General features: G+C 38.0%; 1 protein-coding gene across 21 annotated transcripts in view; it reads left to right on the forward strand.

Annotated features, from left to right (window-relative positions):
• Positions 1-20,015, forward strand: part of R3HDM1 (R3H domain containing 1) — a 203,492-nt gene extending 183,477 nt beyond the window's left edge. For all 21 annotated transcript variants that reach the window (XM_042994336.1, XM_042994342.1, XM_042994338.1 and 18 more), the window contains 6 exons: positions 2,344-2,447; positions 4,727-4,899; positions 13,325-13,469; positions 17,345-17,427; positions 17,885-17,969; positions 18,671-20,015. In XM_042994336.1, coding sequence (XP_042850270.1) covers positions 2,344-2,447; positions 4,727-4,899; positions 13,325-13,469; positions 17,345-17,427; positions 17,885-17,969; positions 18,671-19,032 — 952 coding nt within the window. In that variant the 3' untranslated portion in view covers positions 19,033-20,015. The remainder of the gene's footprint in view (positions 1-2,343; positions 2,448-4,726; positions 4,900-13,324; positions 13,470-17,344; positions 17,428-17,884; positions 17,970-18,670) is intronic.
• Positions 20,016-20,273: the final 258 nt, after the last annotated feature.

Here is a 20,273-nt window from a genome sequence, read left to right on the forward strand (position 1 = left end):
TTTTTTTTGAACGTGTTCTAGTTCTGCTTTTGTAGAAGACAAATTAGATGGTAATTGAAAATAGAGCATTTAAGAAATTTAAGAAAGCTACTCATTGCCCAGTCTTTGTCCCTTAAAGTATCTTCATGTCTTTTGGGGGAGATTAGTCTTGGAACTCACTTTTATAATTCATTTACCTAAGGACCCACTATAGTGGCACTATAGTGCCCACAGAATGGCTGTCTGTGGTTTGGTAGTATGGGATGTATTGCTCATCTCCGTGACTTGAATATTCTCATCCCTGTTCTGGGTGGCTTCTTGTCATTCATGTGCCTCAGAACTTGGGTAAGCCATTAGAAGGTGCTTAGTGAACAAGATCAGGGTGAAGGATACTGCACAACCCAAGAGAATATTTATCCCAATTAGAACAGAATATAAAAAATCTTTCCACCTTTTGGTGAAACTTTCTATTCTCCCAGTAGCAGCATGTTTAGAAACCATGTCTTAAGCTGTGTTACTTCCACAGCTTAGCTAATACTCATATAATGCATCCCAATCATAGTTAACATCAGTTTCAGGAAGTACTGTTTTTACATTTTGTTATATGGTCCAGAATCACCTTTTGTGAAATCCTCTCTTTATATCCCTTTCTTTTCCCCTTTTTGTGAACCACAATGAGTTACTGCCACTAAAAAAAAAAAAAAAAAAACAAACAAACTTTTATGAATTTTTAGTAATTAGAGAATTAGAGAATCATTTTTAACTTTTTCTTACAGAAAATTTAAATGCATATAAATATAAAGTGCACTGAACCCCATGTACCCATAACTTCTATAGTACTCACCTGTTTTCATCTAAAGCTCTACTTCCTCTTTTTCCCTTATGATTTTGAAGTAAATTCAGGTATCATACCATTTCATTCATGATTATTTCAGTATAGGAATCCCTAAAAGATTTTTTTTTAAACCCACAGAACTACAATACAGATTCACATTAAAAATCTTAATAGTTAAGGAGGTGCTTGAGCAGCTCAGTCAGTTAAGTGTCTGACTCTTGATTTCGGCTCAGGTCATGATCTCATGGTTCATGAGTTCATGCCCCACATGGAGACTGCTTGAGATTCTCCCTCTTTCTCTGCCCCTCCCCTGCTCGCTCACTCACTCACTCTTTCTCTCTCTCTCTCTCTCTCTCTCAAATAAGTAAAGTTAAAAAAATTTTTTTTTTATTTTTAATAGTTAACTTCTTAATTGTATCAAATATCTAGTTGGTAATTATAATTCTAACTACCCTACAAATATTGCTTATGTTTTTACACATTTGTCTTTCTGAATGTCCCATAGTCTGGATTTTACTGATTGTGTCATCATGGTGTTTAACACGTCTCCCTATAGTCTTTATAATTCAGTAGTTGGATCTAACATATTTTTAATGCAAAAAGTTGTTAAAGCTAGATTAAGAAATTATACTCTCTAAGGAAAGTTTATTGAGTGATTAAAAAAGCCTGGTAACTAATAGGGTTTTATATATAAATTAAGATTCTGCTTACGTGGGGAGCACCTAACTGGCTCAGTCAGTGTGCAAACTCAGAGCATACAACTCTTGATATCGAGTCATGAATTTGAGCCCCACATTGGGTGTAGAGATTACTTTAAAAAAAAAATGATTCTGATTACTTGAGAATTCTCAGAAAGAATTAATAGTATCACTTTACGATTTGAAATTATTTTCCTGAAAGAATTTGCCAAACAGAAAACTTTAAAGACATTTTGTGACAAATCCCATATTAGCTTGAGTCTCAAAAATTAACTTGAGAATTGCAGCAATAACTGAATAGTTTTATATCAACAGCCTCTATTTTTAATCAGTATTTATGTTACAATATGTCAGAATTATACTTTACTATTTCCTTTATTCTTAGTACATATTTTGAGCAATAAAACATTTTTTTCTGAGTCTCATAATTGTCAAACTGCATATTCTCTTTTCTAAAATACAGCTTAGGGAGACCCAAATAAATTACTTTTTCATTTTGTAAAAGCTATTTTTCTTCTTTTTTAAATAATTATTTGAACAAAAAAATCATATTTAGAATAAGTTGTAAAAGAATAAGAGCATTGAAATTTGGAGTGGTTTTAAAAAAAATCAGTATTATTGTCATAAACATAAAGAGATTTTTTTATCCAAAAAGTACTTGTTTATGATTCATAGAGAATAGAAGTAGATTACACTTTTACCCCTAACCAATTTGAGGGAAAAAAAAAAAACTTAAATAAATGTATAGGATTGTTTCATTCAAAGAATCTTTACAACCATCTCCATCTCACTGTGCTGTGTTTTTGTGTTTGTTCAATTTTTCCCCCGTAGTTCATCAGTAGGTTACTTGCAACATCCAGGATCAGAACAAGTACAGTTTCCTCGAACTACTTCACCATGCAATTCCCAGCAGCTTCAAAGCCACCAGTGTGCAGGTATGAATATAATTGAAAGAAAAGGTAATGATTTGTCCATCTGAGAAATAATTAAATTAAGTTCCTGAGGCATTTCTAGAACAGGATTTCCAACTTCTGTGCTGTGATGTACCCAAAATATTAGGATGCCATGCAAACTCGGAGTTAATGGTTTCCATCCGCTTCTTCCTTTTCTAGTGTTACTACTACAACATTGCTGGCCTGTTTGTCTTCTTCAGATTCTCCTTCCTTCCCTGCCTCATAAATATTGGTGTTCTCTGGAATTGTCTCCTTACTCTTGATACTCTTCCTAGGTGATTCACCCATCTCCTAGGGTTCAACAACTGCTTTTTTGCCAGCAACTCCCACATCTTATTTTGGCTGAGAAGAGGCCATATAGCCAACTGCCTACTGGACATCCCTGCCCTGTTGTATCAAAGGCACTTTAGATTTACTAGTTCTCCCTCTTCCTGCATTCTTTATCTCACCTTCTCTCTAGGGACCAGATTAGTTTTCAAAGTCGTAATCAACTCTCTTCTGTTCCCTCTTTTCACATTCATGCTGTTACCATTTCCTCAAATCTCCTACCGTCTTTCCGTCCTTCTTTCCTTCCCCACTGCTGCCATTCTCGTTCAGTTCTTTTCACATCTTATTTGCAACAATCTCTTCAGTGTGTTGCTGATTTCATGTTTCCCCCACACCCAACTTAACTCCTCCCCAACACATAGCAACACACATGCACACTCACACGTACACACACTGTTCAAGAAATATTTTCCTGCGGGGCGCCTGGGTGGCTCAGTCGATTAAGCGGCCGACTTCAGCTCAGGTCATGATCTCACGGTCCGTGAGTTCGAGCCCCACGTCGGGCTCTGTGCTGACAGCTCAGAGCCTGGAGCCTGTTTCAGATTCTGTGTCTCCCTCTCTCTGACCCTCTCCCGTTCATGCTCTGTCTCTCTCTGTCTCAAAAATAAATAAACGTTAAAAAAAATTTTTTTTTTTAAAAAAGAAATATTTTCCTGAAACAAAAAGTCCCTTTATGTCATTCCTCTGAATCAGAAATGTGCATGGATGGATTCTCCATCTAAACTCCCTACCAAGTAAGCCTCCTATTTATACTTACATGTTCAGGTCATACAAAACTATGCTTCCAGAATGCACCATACTATTTCATGGCAAAGATATTTTTTTATCAGTTCCTCCCTTTGCTTGGAATGCCCCTCTACTGTCTGTTTGCGAGAATCCTGCTTGTCCTTAAAGTTTGACTCAAAAATCACATCTTCTACAAAGTCTTGTCTAGTACTCACAACACGGTTTGTTGCTTTTTTCTGCTTCTATAGTGTCTTAAACTATCCTTTGTCATGACACCATCTTTTATTATAATGATTTCTTAACATATGTAATCTCTGAGAAAGAGAGAAAACCATAAATGGTTATCAAATAAATAATAGTGTGCATCCAAGATGGGTTGCTGTGGTTGAGGAGAACTTGGAGGTGTCCCTAAGCAGTCAGCCCTCTCTAGTTTGCTTAGCCAGTCAGGTTGGTTCTCTTTCTGGGGAACTGGAAACTACCATTTTGGTTACTGCAGTGCAAGTTGTGGCCCTGGGGGCATAAGAATCCTGCCTTACCTTACACTGAGTGCATGCCTCAGGTGCATACCTTAGGTGCATGCCTAATACTAGCTGTGCTGCAGACTAGTACACGAGAGAAATAAGTCAAACAAAGAGACATACAGTAATCTGCTTATCTCTACTGTATAATTAACTGTTTATACATACATGTGATCATCACGGCTTTTTAAAGTTAGCCAAGGAGGTCTTCCTAGCTGCCTTTTTCAGATAAGAACATACAATAAAAGAGTTAAGTGACTTCCCCAGAGTCAAGCATTTCAGAGTACAAAAATTGGGCTTTCTGATTCCCACATGGCAAACTTTTTCTTTTCTGTGTATTTAAAGTAATGCCAGTTTTAAAATTAATCCATTTTAGCAATCAGTCACTTTTATAGATATCTCATTTATGCTATACTCTACTAGGTTCTGTAGTAGGTAATTGGACTTTCCTAAGTATGGACCTGTTATTTTTAGAATAACTGAGATGTTTAGGCCTACAGAATCCCATTTTAATGCCTTTTTAAACACACAACACTTGTGGCATGAAGTTCCAGGGCTTAAATATGACTTGTATATATGATAATAAAGTTTTGCTCAGAAATGTAAAATTATTGGCATTTTCTTAGTGTTTAAAGCTACCAGCTAGTTGGTACAGTCTACTGATTGCAGTGTCCCAACTCTGATTTCCAGCTGTGCCACCTCCGCCCCCTGGTGGAGGAATGGTGATGATGCAGCTCAATGTACCAAGCAATCCACAATCTCGGGCCCACTCACCCCCACAGTGGAAACAAAACAAATATTACTGTGATCACCAGAGAGGACAGAAGTGTGTGGAATTTAGCAATGTAGACAATATTGTTCAGGTAAGGTACTTCTTTTGTTTATTATAATTTTAAAACTTTCAACATTTGGGGCACCTGGGTGACTCAGTCATTTAAGTGTCTGACTCTTGGTTTCAACTCAGGTCCTGGTCTCAACGTTTGTGGGTTCGAGCCTTGTGTCAGACTCTGCACGGCTTGGATTCTCTCTTTCTGCCCATTCACTGCTCACCTACGTGCATGCACACACTCTCAAATAAACTAAAAAAAAAAAAAAGCATTTGGGGTGCCTGGGTGGCTCAATCAGTTGAGCGTCAGACTTCAGCTCAGCTCATGATCTCATAGTACATGAGTTTGAGCCCCCCATTAGGCTCTCTACTGTCAGCACAGAGCCTGCTTTGGATCCTCTGCCCTCCTCTTTCTGTGCCCCTTCCCCATTTGTGTTCTTTCAAAAATAAGTAAACATTAACAAAACATAAAGAAAATAAAAATCTTTAAACAATTTAGTCACATAAGATTGACCTTACAAGGCTTTGCTTTGAATTTGACATCTTCTCAAATGGGTAAAGAAGTTTGAACATTCTGTGTAGCCACACTGTTGCTTTCAATATGGAAATACTATTTTTCAACTTTTGCATATTTAAAATGTTTTAATTTTAAAAATCAGAAGATATACTAGATATAAAATTTGGTAAAGAAAGTTAAGTCCTTTTCCTACCTTTTCCATTGAACTGTTAGTGTAATCAGAAGGTAGATGCAGAACGCTCTAATTTTTTTTTTAATTTTTTTAATGTTTATTTTTGAGAGAGAGAGAGAGACAGACAGACAGTGTGAGCAGGGGAGGGGCAGAGAGAGAGACACACACAAAATCTGAAGCAAGCTCCAGGCTCTAAGCTGTCAGCACAGAGCCCGATACGGGGCTCAAACCCACAAACTGTGAGATCATTACCTGAGCTGAAGTCGGACACTCAACCAACTGAGCCACCCAGGCACCCCGGAACACTCTTTATTGTAGAAGAAATTCAGTTAATAAATGTGAAAGCAATAGTAGAATTTAAAAATCACCATTTTGAAATCTCACTGAAATAATGGATCATAAAGAAAATCATCAGCAAATGTCAAGAACATTATGAAAAGCTTTATGGGGGAATTTAAAATGGGTAGATTAGGGACACCTGGGTGGCTCAGTCAGTTAATCATCTGGCTCTTGATTTCTGCTCAGGTCATGATCTTAATATTTGTGAGATGGAGTCCCTGGTCAGGCTCTGTGCTGACAGGGAAGATTTTCTCTCTTTCTCTCTGCCCCTCTCCCATGTGCACACACCCTCTCTCTCAGACTCTACAGAATTCTCTCTCCCTCTCTCTCTGCCACTTCCCATGTGCATGCTCTCTCATGCTCTCTCTCTCTCTCAAAATAAACATTAAAAAAAATTTTAAAGATAAACTGAAATATTTCAAGGCACATGATTAAATCATGGGAGAATAAAAAGGGCAAAGGTCATTTATAGGCTAATTCACAAACTGTAAATGCCCAATGACCATTAATCAGAGGAGAATACAAAAATATTTTTTATTTATGTAATTAGGAAAATTTAGGAAGACTCATAATTTTCAGTATGGGCAGAGATTTCCAGTTACAAACTCTCTTGTTCATTCTCAGTGGTACTACAAATTCATAGAACTCTTTTTGGAGTGCAGTTTAGTGACAAAAATAATCCAATTAAAAATTGGGTAGAAGACTTCAAATAGCATTTTTCCAAAGAAGACATACAGATAGCCAACAAACAAATGAAAAGATGCTCAACATCACTCATCAAGGAAATTAAAACCACAATGGGATATCCCTTTACACCTGTCAGAATGGCTAAAACCAAATGACAAGAAATAGCAAGTATTGGTGAGAATGTGGAGAAAAAAGAACCCATGTGCACTATAGGTACAATGCACACTGGTGCAGCCACTGTGGAAAACAGTATGGACTTTCCTCAAAATATTAAAAATAGAAATACCATGTGATCCAGTAATTGTACTGGATATTTATCCAAGGAAAATTAAAACACTAATTCAAAAAAAATTAAGTGGCCCTATGTTTATTGCAGCATTATTTACAATAGCCAAGATATGGAAGCAACCTAAGTGTACACTGATAGATGAAAGAAAGATAAGGAGAATGTGGTATGTATAAATAATGAAATATTACTCAACCATAAAAAAGGATGAGATCTTACCATTTGCAACAACATGGATGGACCTAGAGGGTATTATGCTAGGTGAAATAAGTCAGACTGAGAAAGATAAATACCATATGATTTCATTCATATGTAAAATCTAAAAAACAAAAACAAAAAAATGATAAAAGCAGAATCAGACCTATAAATACAAAGAACAAACTGCTGGTTGCCAGAGGGAAGGGAAATGGGGAAATGGACAAAACAGATGAAAGAGAGTGGGGGATACAGGTTTCCACCTATGCAATGAACAATTCACAGGGATCAAGGTCACAGCATAAGGAATATAGTCAGTGATACTGTAATAGCATCATATGCTGACAGATGGTAGCTATACTTATGGTGAGAATAGCATGACGTATAGACAAGTTGCATCACTGGGTTGTACACCTGAAACTGCCAACTATACTCAAATTTTTAAAAATTTTAATGTTGAACAAATCCATGAGTTATACTGATTTAAATGAATAAATGGGAGGAAAAATGAAGTTCTTTTTTTACAGTGAAATATGAACTAGTAAATATGATGGAATTAGAAGATCACCACCTGGAAACCAGGAAGTAAGAATCATCACTAGAGCAGAGAGGATTCTAGGAAAGTGGCAGAGTAGGAAGCATCAGGAGTCCATCTCTCCACCTAGAAATAATTATACTGGCAGAATCTGATGTAACAGTTTTGTTGCTTTAGAATCTATTGAAGGCTTGCAACTGCCAGGGGAAAGCTTGGGTGATAAATTGAACTTAATTTCAGTCAGTTTCAGCTTTTAGCACAGTAGCAACTACCCATCCTTACCCCCAACCCCTAGGAGGCAACTGTGCATGTTTTTTACTAGAGCAGCTGACAGGAGCCAGGGTGGGCAAAAAAGGACCCTGTCCTCCAAATACAAGGCATTTATATTCTGATCATGGGTTTCTGCTTCTGATCACAGAGGTGCAGACAAACAGGCAATAACCATTGTTGTACCTTCCCACATTGCTGCAAATCTCTCCCCCGACACTTCTAGGGGACTTAAAGTGCTGGTACCCTGTCTTTCCTCCTTTCATTTTTCTCTTTGAATCGTTTTTGGGAGCCAAACAGTAAGGACTAAGACATTCAAAAGCAACTGAATATATGGGGTACATGCCCAGGAAAAGGCACAGGCCAAACACTGAGAAGTCCTTAAGGTTATACCTCAGACTGATCTTTGACACAAAGACAGCCTGCAACAGTCAATAAACAAAAACCAGAAAAACAACAAAACGCAATAAACCCTGGGAAGGGGGTTGAATCTGATTTACAGTTACCACACTATCAGATTCAAACGTCCAGTTTTCAACAAAGAGTCACAAGGCATGCAGAGAAACAGGTCAGTATTGCCCATTCAGAGGAAGAAAATCAACATAAATTGTCTTTGAAAAAGACCTGATGATAGATAATTTTTAAAAAAAATTTTTTTTTGAAATTTAAGGGGCACCTGGGTGACTCATTCAGTTAAGCATCCAACTTCAGCCCAGGTCATGATCCCATGGTTCGTGAGTTCAAGCCCCACGTCAGGCTCTGTGCTGACAGCTTGGACCCTGGAGCCTGCTTGGATTCTGTGTGTACCTCTCTCTCTGCCCCTCCCCAGCTCATGTTCGCACTCTGTCTCTGTCAAAAATAAATAAACCTAATAAAAAAATAAATAAAAATTAAAAAAAAAAAAGACCTGATGGCAGATCTCCCAGACAAAAGCCTTAAAACAACTGTCTTCAGGCTGCTCAAAGAACTGCAGGAAGATGTGGAGAAAGACAAGAAAACAATAAACAAAATGTAAATATCAATAAAGAGATAGAAAACCTAGAAAACGCCAGAAATTCTAGAGCTGAAAATATAATAACTGAAATGAAAGTTCCCTGGAGGAATTCAGTGGCAGATGTGAGGCGGCAGAAGAAAGAATCCAAGAACTTGAAGAAAGGACAGTGGAAATTGTCAAGTCTGAGGAACAGACAAACCAGATTGAAGAAAAGTGAACAAAGCCTAAGGGACCTGTGATACACCATCAAGTTGACCAACAAACATATTGTGGTTGTCATGGAGGGAAAAGGGAATATTTGAAGAAATAATGGTTGAAAACTTACCACATTTGATTAAAGACATGAATATAAACATCAAGCATTGTGATGAACTCTAGGTAAGAACTCCAAAATACCCACTCTGAGACACAATATAATCAGTCTTTCAGAGGACAAAGAGTATTAAAAGCAGGAAAGACACAACTCGTCACATACAAGGAATCCTCAAAAAGATTATCAGCAGAGTTCTCATCAGAAACTGGAGGCTAATATATTCAAATATATTCAAATATTCAATATATTCAATTTGCTGGCCAATATATTCAAAGTGCTAAAAGAAAAAAAACAATGTTAACGAATCCAGTATCTGGTAAAAACTGCCTTTCAAAAGTGAGGTAGAGGGCTCCTGGGTGGCTCAGTCAGTTAAGCAGCTGACTTGACTTTGGCTCAGGTCATGATCTCACAGTTAGTGACACTGAGCCCCACGATGGGCTCTATGCTGACAGCTCATAGCCTGCTTGGGATTCTCTCCCTCTGTCTCTCTGCCCCTCCCCCACTCAATCTTGCTCTCTCAGCTCTCTCTCAAAATAAATAAATAAATGAATTTTAAAAACAAAATAAAAAGTAGAAATTAAAATTCCCAGATAAACAAAAAACAGAGATGGGCCCTGCAAGAAATTCTCAAAAGAGTCCTTCAGGGTAAAGTAGAAAGAACATTGGACAGCAAGACAAAGCTATATAAAGAAATAAAGTTCTCAAGTTAAATACATGAGCAATTATAAAAGCTAGTAGTATTGTGCCAGTGGTCCATAACTCTACTTTTTACTTTCTACGTGATTTGAGAGATGAATGCACTTAAGTATTTTTTTATAAACAGTATCTAAAAGGTAGTGTTCTAGCTTTGATTTGTAACTCCAAATTTTGTTTTCTATATAATTTAAGAGTCTCATGCACTTAAAAGAATTACTAGTGGGGCACCTGGGTGGCTCAGTCAGTTAAGCATCCAACTTTGACTCAGGTCATGATCTTGCAGTCTGTGAGTTTGAGCCCCGTGTCAGGCTCTGTACTGACAGTTCAGAGCCAGGAGCCTGCTTCAGATTCTACATCTCCCTCTCTCTGCTCCTCTCCTGCTTGCATGCATGTGCACACTCTCTCTCTCTTGTGCACGTGTGCTCTCTCTCTCTCTCTCTCTCTCTCTCTCTCCCCCCCTCTCCCCCCAAGATAAATAAACATTGAAAAAAAAAGGAATTACTACTTTATGTTTTGGGGCACACAATATATAAAGATCTACTTTTATGTCATAAGCAACCAAAAGAGGTGGGGACAGAGATATAAAGAAGCAGAGTTTTTGTGTATAATTGAAGTTAAGCTAATACAAATTCAAAGTAGAGTGTTATAACTTTAGGATGTTAGGTGTAATGCCTAAGGTAAACACAAAGGAAAATGCTAGGGAATATATACAAAAGGAAATGAGAAAGAAATTTAAACATTTAACTACAAAAAAAAAGAGTATGCAGGGGGGCGCCTGGGTGGCTCAGTTGGTTAAGCGTCCAACTTTGGCTCAGGTCATGATCTCACGGTTCGTGGGTTCGAGCCCCATGTCAGGCTCTGTGCAGACATGCTCAGTGGAGCCTGCTTCTGATTCTCTGTCTCCCTCTGTCTCTCTCGAAAAAAAAATAAAACACTAAAAAAAATTTTTTTTTTTAAAAATGGAGTATGCGGGAAATGAGGGGTAAGAAGGAAGCTATAAGGCATATAGAAAATGGCAAAATGACATTGGCAAGGCCCTCTATCAGTTATTTTAACTATAAAGACAGATTGGCAGAATGGATAAAAACACTTGATCTTGGGGCGCCTGGGTGGCGCAGTCGGTTAAGTGTCCGACTTCAGCCAGGTCACGATCTCGCGGTCCGTGAGTTCGAGCCCCGCGTCGGGCTCTGGGCTGATGGCTTGGAGCCTGGAGCCTGTTTCCGATTCAGTGTCTCCCTCTCTCTCTGCCCCTCCCCCGTTCATGCTCTGTCTCTCTCTGTCCCAAAAATAAATAAAAAACGTTGGGAAAAAAAAAAAAAAAAAACAAAACACTTGGTCTAAGAGACTCCCTTTAGGTCCAAAGACACAAATGAATTGAAAGTGACAAGATGCAAAAATACAGTCCATGAAAATAGCATGCAAAAGAGAGTAGGTAGGGGTAGTTATGTTAATATTAGATAAAATAAGACTTTAGATCCAAAAAATTTTCTAGATACAAAAGTTCAATACAGTAAGAAGATATAATAATTACAAACCTGATTGTAGAAACCTAATAATTACTTACCTGATAACAGACCATCAAGTAATAGTTGGAAACTTTAACACTCCACTCTCAATAATGGATACAACAACCAGGCAAGAGTTAAGTAAGAAAATAGAGAACTTAAACACAAAAAAACAATTAGATCTAACACATACAAAGAGCATTCTACCTACACATCTGGTCACTTGTGAACACTGTATACATTCTTCTTGTGCACATGGGACATATTCTTGGATAGACCATATCCAAGGCCAAAATTCAATCTCAGTAGATTTTAAAAGGTAGATATGAGCCAACATTGTACTGGGAGTTCTACCTGGAGCTGTTAGGCAAGAAAAAGATATAAAAGGCATTCAAATTGGGAGAGGAAGTAGTAAAATTCTGTTTACAGATAATATGCTTTCCCCCTAATACTATAACTAGAAAGGAAAAAATAGTAATTTTACATTGAAGAAACCTGGCAGACACCACCTTACAAGTGATGGAAGTAAGCATCACCAGTACTGTGTCAACACATGGACCTCAGGTTCCCTCTTACATGATGCATTGAGAAGGGCACAGCATCACTTTCCTAGTACTCCTTCCCCAAATGTATCTTGTGAATTTGGGGATGAGGAAGTAGCAGGCAAAGCCAAATTGAGGGACATTTTACAAAATAACTGATCTTCAAAATGACCTTCAGAAACTGATCTTCAAAAATGTCAAAGTCATGAAAGAGAAAAAAGACTGAGGCTCTGCTCCAGATTTAAAAAGATGAAAGAGAGGTGACAACTAAATGCAACATTTGATTCTCGACTAGAAGCGGAAATGTTTTCTTTTTTCTTTCTTTTTTTTTTTTTCTGTAAACTATGTTAGTAGGACAATTGGTGAAATTTGAATAAACTCTATAGATTATATAATCTTACTGTCTTATTAATTGCCTGATTTTGATAATTCTTTTTTTTTCCAAGGGCTTTTCTTAGAAACTTCTTTATTTCAATTGTTAGAAACCTCTTTATTTCAAGTGTTCTTAAACACTCTACTACATATATTACAGAATAGGATCACTTTTATATAGATTTGATGATTCTACTGTGGCTATTTATGTAAGAAAATATCCTTGTTTTTAGGAAAAAGACACTAAATTAGTTATTTTGGGATGAAGTATCGTGAACAACTCATTCTCAAATAGTTTGGGAAAAAATAACAGTATATACAGAGAAAGAGATAAAGATTTAAAAAACATGCAGAGAGATTTATATAAAAACATAAGAATATGGGAAATCCGAGAATTCTTTGTATTATTTTTGGTAACTGTTCTTTAGGGATGAATTGTTTAAAAAGGAAATGCTAAACAGTTAACATGAAAACAAAACAAGAATGAGATAGGGGCACCTGGGTGGCTCCGTTGGTTAAGCTGCTGACTTCAGCTCAGGTCATGATCTTGCACTCCGTGAGTTCAAGCCCCATATCGGGCTCTGTGCTGACAGCTCAGAGCCTGGAGCCTGCTTCAGATTCTTGTGTCTCCTCCTCTCTCTGCCCCTCTGCCTCTCATGCTGTCTCTCTGTCTCTGTCAAAAATAAATAAATATTTTTTAAAAATTAAAAAAAAAAAAAGAATGAGATAAATGTGTATTTTTTCTCATGGAAAAGTATCTCCAATATGATTGTCCAGGTACAAAAGCAAGATTAAAAAATAGGATGTGTAGTCTACTTCCATTTTTATAAAACATAGACATATGGATGCATACATTTGGGCATAGAAACAATCTGTTACTGGTACTTACCTTTGGGAGTTGAAAACTATAAATTTTCATGTTTTAACTCTTAACAATAACAAGTATATATTTGTAATCAGAAAAAAATTAAAAATTTTGTTCAAAAGCTAATTTGCCAAATTGTGACTAAAATGCTGACCAGTTTTTTTGATGTGATTACAGCACAGCCCTCAACTCAGTAGTCCCATTGTTTCACCAGCTCAGTCGCCAGCACCAGCGCAGCTGACCACCCTGAAAACTGTCCGTCCTTCTGGACCACCCCTTTCCATCATACCTCAGTTTTCTAGACCTTTTGTTCCAGGGCAAGGTAAGTGCTTGAAACTAGTCACAGCCTCAGAGTTGTAGGACATCCCTTCCCCTGGATGATGTATGGAATTGTCGAATCACTGTATTATACACCTGACACTGATGTAACACTGTATGTTAACTATACTGGAATTATTTTTTTTTTTTTTAATTAAAAATAAGACATCCCTTCTCAATCACTTTGTGATTTCCTTTGGTACTGCTTTCAGTTCTCCACAGGACTGCATTTTGACCTCCACCCAGGCATATTTATTACTATATATTCTCCTAACCTTAATGTTTCATCACTAGTTAATAATTACTAACTTAGTAATTCCTTCCATTCAGTAATTCTTTATGTGATATAGTTAAAGTGACCTTAACTTATTATCCTTAGACTCCATTTCTCTGTAGTAGTAATATGCAATGCTATAAACTTGTTCTTTATTTCTAATACCTATATTACAGTAGCGTATATCAAGAGTTTATTCAAAAATGTATTCAACAGTTTTTGAGGCCTTACTATGACCCTGACATACAAAAACGAATAAGGTAAAGTCCTCTTCCTCACCGACCCTCGGTCTAATTGGAGGAACAGACCACAAATGGATGATTATAGAATAATATTTTTGGAATTTATCCTAAGCATAATGCACACAATGATTTATCCACAGAAGAGTTTGGTGTATAGCAGAAAAAATGCAAAACAACCTAAATGTCTTATCAGTAAGGATTAGAGTATATCTATATAGGGAATACTAAGTAGTTATCCAAAAAATATGTTTTAAAGAATCATTGAAAGAAGAAATACAGTACAGTGAATGATTTTAAAAAACATGTTACATGAAGAGGAGTGGTGGTAGATACACACTTCAAGTTATGGAATGAGTAAGTCACAGGCATGGGGAGTATAATATAGGGAATATATTCAATGGTATTATAATGGCATTGTATGGTGACAGATGGTAGGTACACTTGTGGTGAGCATAGCATAACATCTAACTTGTCCGGTCACTGTGTTGTACACCTGAAACTAATGTAACATTGTATATCAACTGTACTTCCATCTATTTATTTTGCAGGAGAGTGCAAGCAAGGGAGGGGGTTACTGGAGAGATGTCTAGTAAGCCTTTGAAAAGGTGCTCAACATCATCCATTAATTATTAGGGAAAGGAATATTAAAATCTGAATGAAATATCACTTTGACCCCACTAGAATGGCTATAATCAAAAAGATTAACACCACTGAATGTAGGTGAAGTTACAGATCAGCTAGAATTCTTGCACATTGGTGTGGAGGAGTAAAATGATAAAACCATTTTGGAAAAAAGATTTGAGTTTCTTACAAAATTAATCACTTACCTTGCAATGCAGCAATTCCACTCCTAGGTATTTACCCAAGAGAAATGAAAATATAAATATGTAGACTTGTACAGCAAATTATATAACAACTTTATTTTATTATAATCACCCAAACTGGACATAACCCAAATGTCCACCAACAAGAGACTAGATATACAGATTGTAATGGATCCTTACAATGGAATACTATTGAACAACATGAATGAACAAGGCAGACTGATCTGCAACAACATGGATTAATTTCAGAGTCATTATGTTAAGCAAAAAACAAGCCAGACACAAAGACATACTATATTATTCTAATTAAATGAAATCCAGTTATAGGCTAACTAAGGTATGATGTTAGAAACCACATAGTCATGTGGATGGGATATGGACTTGACTGGTAAGGAGCTTGAGGGCACTTTTCAGGGGATGGAAATGTTCATTGTCTTTTTGGGTTTTGATTACATGAACTTTACAATTGTTGGAATTCATCAAACACTAAAGATGTGCATTTTATTTTATATAAATTATATCTAACTTTTTTTAAATATTTATAAAACACACAGAACAAAGACTGAAAAGATACACACCAAAATGTTAGAAGTGATGGAATTACTAGAATGGTTTTTATTTTCTCTTGTAATTGTTTCCAGGTTTTCTACAAAGCCACGTACTTTAATAATCTAGAAAAATAAAACATAAAAAGTGAATTGAAAGGGCGACTGGGTGGCTCAGTTGGTTAATCGTCTGACTTTGGCTCAGGTCGTTATCTCATGGATCCTGAGTTAAAGCCCCACATCGGTTCTGTGCTGACAGCTCAGAGCCTGGAGCCTGCTTCCAATTCTGTGTCTCCCTCTCTCTCTGCCCCTCCCCCACACACACTCTGTTTCTCTCTCTCTCTCTTTCTCTCAAAAATAAATAAACATTTGAAAAAAATTTTTTAAGTTCATTGAAATAGTGTGTGGTCGGGGCGCCTGGGTGGCTCAGTCGGTTAAGCGTCCGACTTCGGCTCAGGTCACGATCTCGCAGTCCATGGGTTTGAGCCCCGCGTCGGGCTCTGGGCTGATGGCTCAGAGCCTGGAACCTGCTTCCGATTCTGTGTCTCCCTCTCTCTCTGCCCTTCCCCCGTTCGTGCTCTGTCTCTCTCTGTCTCAAAAATAAATAAACGTTATAAAAAAAAAAATTAAAAAAAAAAAAGAAATAGTGTGTGGCAATAGTGTGATACTAGGATGCCTGTTCTAGGAGGAACATACAGCATGGCCTGTATGGAGGAGTCTTTGATTATTGCTGTCTACAGCTCATCTCCATAGTGGAAAAGAATACTGCTCCACCGGCCTAAACTTAACTCTGACTTTCTTGCAGCTGTTCTTTATACATCTTCGTGCTTTGCATTGTATCTCTGATCTCAGTGCTAAGCCTCCATGCCATATCTGCCCTTCACATGGTGCTTGGGAAGGAGCAAGTCTGTCATGGGTGTGTCCTGCAGGGAGCTGCCCTCGCACCTTCACACTGTTCGTCAGATTAGAGCTCTGTGGAGTAGGGAGAAGTCCACAATGTGCTTTTCTCTGTTATCAGGCTTTCAGGAGAAGGGATGTATGATTCCCTGAAGTGCTTTCCTGGCACCTGTGCATAATCCCCCTCCAAACCCAGAATGTGCTGAATTGGGGATCTTACGGGTAAAATAAAATGAGGATATTAACAAATGAAAACATTATTCTCCAGGAGAATGTCTTTGCAGTCAGCATTTATTAAGCCCTTTAAAGAGTGTTTAAGAGGAGACCCAAGACCTAAAATGTAAATATACCCTTTGGTTAACACCGTAAAAATGTTTGTAATGGGTGCCTGGCTGGCTCAGTCAAAAGAGCATGCAACTCTTGAACTCAGGGTCATGAGATTACAATGGGTGTAGAGAAAAGTTTGCAATGAGAATATATAAATGTATATATGCATATATTTATAGTAATTAATAGTGATTTGGGGAGGGGTGCCTGGCTGGCTCAGTCAGTAGAGCATGTGACTCTTGATGTCGGAGTTGTGGGTTCCAGCCCCACGATGAGTGCAGAGATTACTTAAAAAATTAAAAATCTTTAAAAAAAAAAAAAATAGTGACTTTGGGAAGATAAACTTAATGTTTTTCCTTCTCTTCAAATGTAAGTCATATTAATTTTTAATCATCATAGAAAACATGGATTTTAGCATCTCACATGGGTGGAAATGGGTATTACAGTTCTTCTGGAATGTTAAGGTATAAATAGGTTAAGGTAAATGAAGCTTCCCTCCTTCCTATTCCCCGTCTTCCCAGTTCCTACCTCCTACTTTCTTCATAACCACTGTTATTAGTCCTTACTCCTTTCAGAAGTTTACCCTTCGTCTTGAAAGGGAAGATGGAAACTTAAATTCTTTTTTAAAATGTCAGTACCTACACTTTTTTAATCTACCAAATGTGTTTTCCCTACTCATGTTAACTATTTTGGACAATTTAGAAAACTTAGGGAAGTACTTTTAGAACTGAGAAGAAAACAATGTAAAAGTTTTTTTAATTGACTTTCAGGAGATGCCAGATACCCATTACTTGGCCAGCCTCTGCAGTACAACCCTCCTGCTGTTCTGCACGGACACATTCCAACCCAACAGGTATGAAAGCTGTCTGGCGGCCTAGGCTTTGTTGGCAGGACGTCATAGCTCCTTTGCACAGAGTGTGGGGGTCCTGGGCCCACCTGCTGGCAGTTCACAAGAAGTCCTCTGTACCACAGCCAGCTGACTTATCGATGTTGTCCCATTGAGTCTGGCCACACAGAGAGCAGACAAGGAAGAAGGTGGTTTGCTGTTTGGCTAAGCGATCAGTGCTATCCCAAAGTGGGAGGGGCGGGGGGGCTGGGGCCACAAGCTGGGGCCTTGCTTATGAAAGACAGCAAATGACTGGCTATAGTGAGGAACAGAAGTGCCATTGCCACCCGGTCTTTGGATTGGATTTTTTTCTGCTAAAGTACAGAGCCCAGACTGGGTATGTTTAAGGGTTAAGTGTTTAAACATTACAGACCTATTTTTCAGCACTATTAACCTTATTTCTCATCTGTTTGTGGGTTTTCAGGGTCAGTCTGGCAACAGGCATGGAAATCGAGGAAGGAAACAAGCTAAAAAAGCTGCATCCACTGACCTTGGTGCAGGAGAGCCAGGTGTGTCCCTGAGAGGCAATTAGATGTGGTTCTACAAACTGTCAACCAGTTCAACAGTCTTTAGACAAAAATGGGTTTTCCTCTCCTAAAGTCCTGCACATTACAGGAAATTATGTCATCTGTAATGTAGGGCTTTTAACTATATTCTTGTAATTGTCTCATTTCACAGTGCAGCTATAGGTGGATTTAGTAGGGATGAAGGGACCAAAGGGAAAAGTTATGTGTGAAAGGAACAGATAGAATGATATTCTTTGCCTGTGTGTTTTTGGAAAAAGGAAGTAGTCCTTACACCCATGCAGAGATAGTCTGATGAACAAAAACTGCCTTTCTGTGGCAGAGTGCTTTCAATGTGTACTCAACAGCCTTGGGCTGTTATCTTTACTTTACAGTGGGGCCATGAAGTTCAGGAGACCACTCAAGATAACACACCTAACTTAGAGAAGCCACTATACAATGGTGTGTTTTCTATGCATAGCTTTCAGTGAAGACCAAGATGGGTAGTTTAGTACCATTAGCTCTGCACCCCTTGCCTAAGGGGTAAGTAGGAATGATTTTTTAAATGGCCATAATTATAGTTTTGTGGGTTTGAATGGTTTTACAAAATCCCGTTCATTTCTTATGTCATATTTGGGTCTTCGGTACTTTCTGCCCACCATTTTGGTAACAGGGATTATTAATTCTATATACCTTTTCCATTCTAGTTGTTGGGAAGGTCTTGGAAATTACTGAACTCCCTGATGGAATAACTCGCATGGAAGCCGAGAAGCTTTTTGGGGAACTCTTTAAAATTGGTGCCAAGATCCGGTGGCTCCGAGACCCTCAATCCCAGCCCCAGCTGCGTCGTCACCCCCTCTGCTGTGGCAGCGGGGACAACACTGTCAATCCTGAACGCTCTAAACCCAGTGACTTGGCCTCCACTTACACCGTCTTAGCCACATTCCCCTCCATTTCAGCTGCACAGAATGCATTGAAGAAACAAATTAACTCAGTTAACAAGTTTAAGCTGAGAACGAGCAAGAAGCACTATGACTTCCACATTCTGGAAAGGGCGAGTTCTCAGTAACAGCCACCTTGGACCCTTGGCCTTTATGATTCCCCTGTCCTCACCCATCTTTAATTGGCTTGGTTTTTGGAGCTTCTGTTAACATGATAGAGACTCCTAGGACGTGTGGTCATGGCGTTATAGCTTTTGAAGACAGGCCAGTGATCCAGCAAAGGGGGGAAATTACACATTTCACTCCAAATGACTGTAGGAATCCACATCGGAATGATCCAGAGTTAGCAGCTTTTTCCGAGGAAATGCTGTTCAAATGCCTCCTAACTTTTATAGTTATTTTGTTTTATATTTCTGAATTCTTGTATCAGATCCAGAGCTCTATTGTACAGCAAATTATTCTTCAAAATGATTACAACCAGTTGCAACCTGTATTTCTTTTTTGCAGCCAGCACAGTGTGACCCAACAGAGAATTTGGGGGAAAAAGAATGCAGGAATGGAATAACCAAGTCAAAACCTTGTACTATCTTCTTGGGGGGCTGGACGGTGACTAAGGAGAGCCCACAAATAGACCATTACTCTTTCCCTGTATCTTTAAACACAGAAACAATTTCCAAAAAATACAAAACTCCCTCATAGGGTCCTTTCCTTATTCATTTAGGTAGTATGAACATTAAGTGTAAAGCAAATTATGTTCTTAACACTTCTTAATCAAACCACTTAGATTCAAGGGGGAATAGGAATCATTTTAGGCAGGAAAATACTTCCACTTTTTTTTTTTAAGTGTCCCTCTGATAACTAAATGCCACTTACTTGCATTCCCCTCGTGAATATTTTGTCACCTAAGGAAATGCATTTGATGAGTGCTGGAAACTTCTTAAGTGGTTTAAAATGTTTTCATTGTTTGCAGCGGATCACTGGACATCAAAGATTCATTGCACTTATGAACAAGGAACCTTTTTTTCATTTTCTGTGTAATTTGCAAGGCTGTACAATGTGTGCTGATGCAAGCCTTTTTCAGTTCAAGAGAATAAATGTTTACAAATACAGACCCATTTTGTCTTTTGTAAATTAAAAACACCTTTTTCAATGAGTATTAGTATGGAAGACCTCCCCCATCTTGAAGACTTCTATTTTAGATTGACAGAAGACAGTAATCCTAATCATTTTACAAAAGTCCTACAAAGCATTGCTTTCTCTATGGGAGTGATGCCTGTGGGTATGACTCCCGTCATTTTGTTCTCTCATAAAGTTAACACCAGTCAATGAAAGACAGTCTTTAGTATGAATACGCTTAGAGTCAGGCAGC

This window comes from Panthera tigris, chromosome C1 (assembly GCF_018350195.1).
Source record: "Panthera tigris isolate Pti1 chromosome C1, P.tigris_Pti1_mat1.1, whole genome shotgun sequence".
Classification (NCBI taxonomy): domain Eukaryota; kingdom Metazoa; phylum Chordata; class Mammalia; order Carnivora; family Felidae; genus Panthera; species Panthera tigris.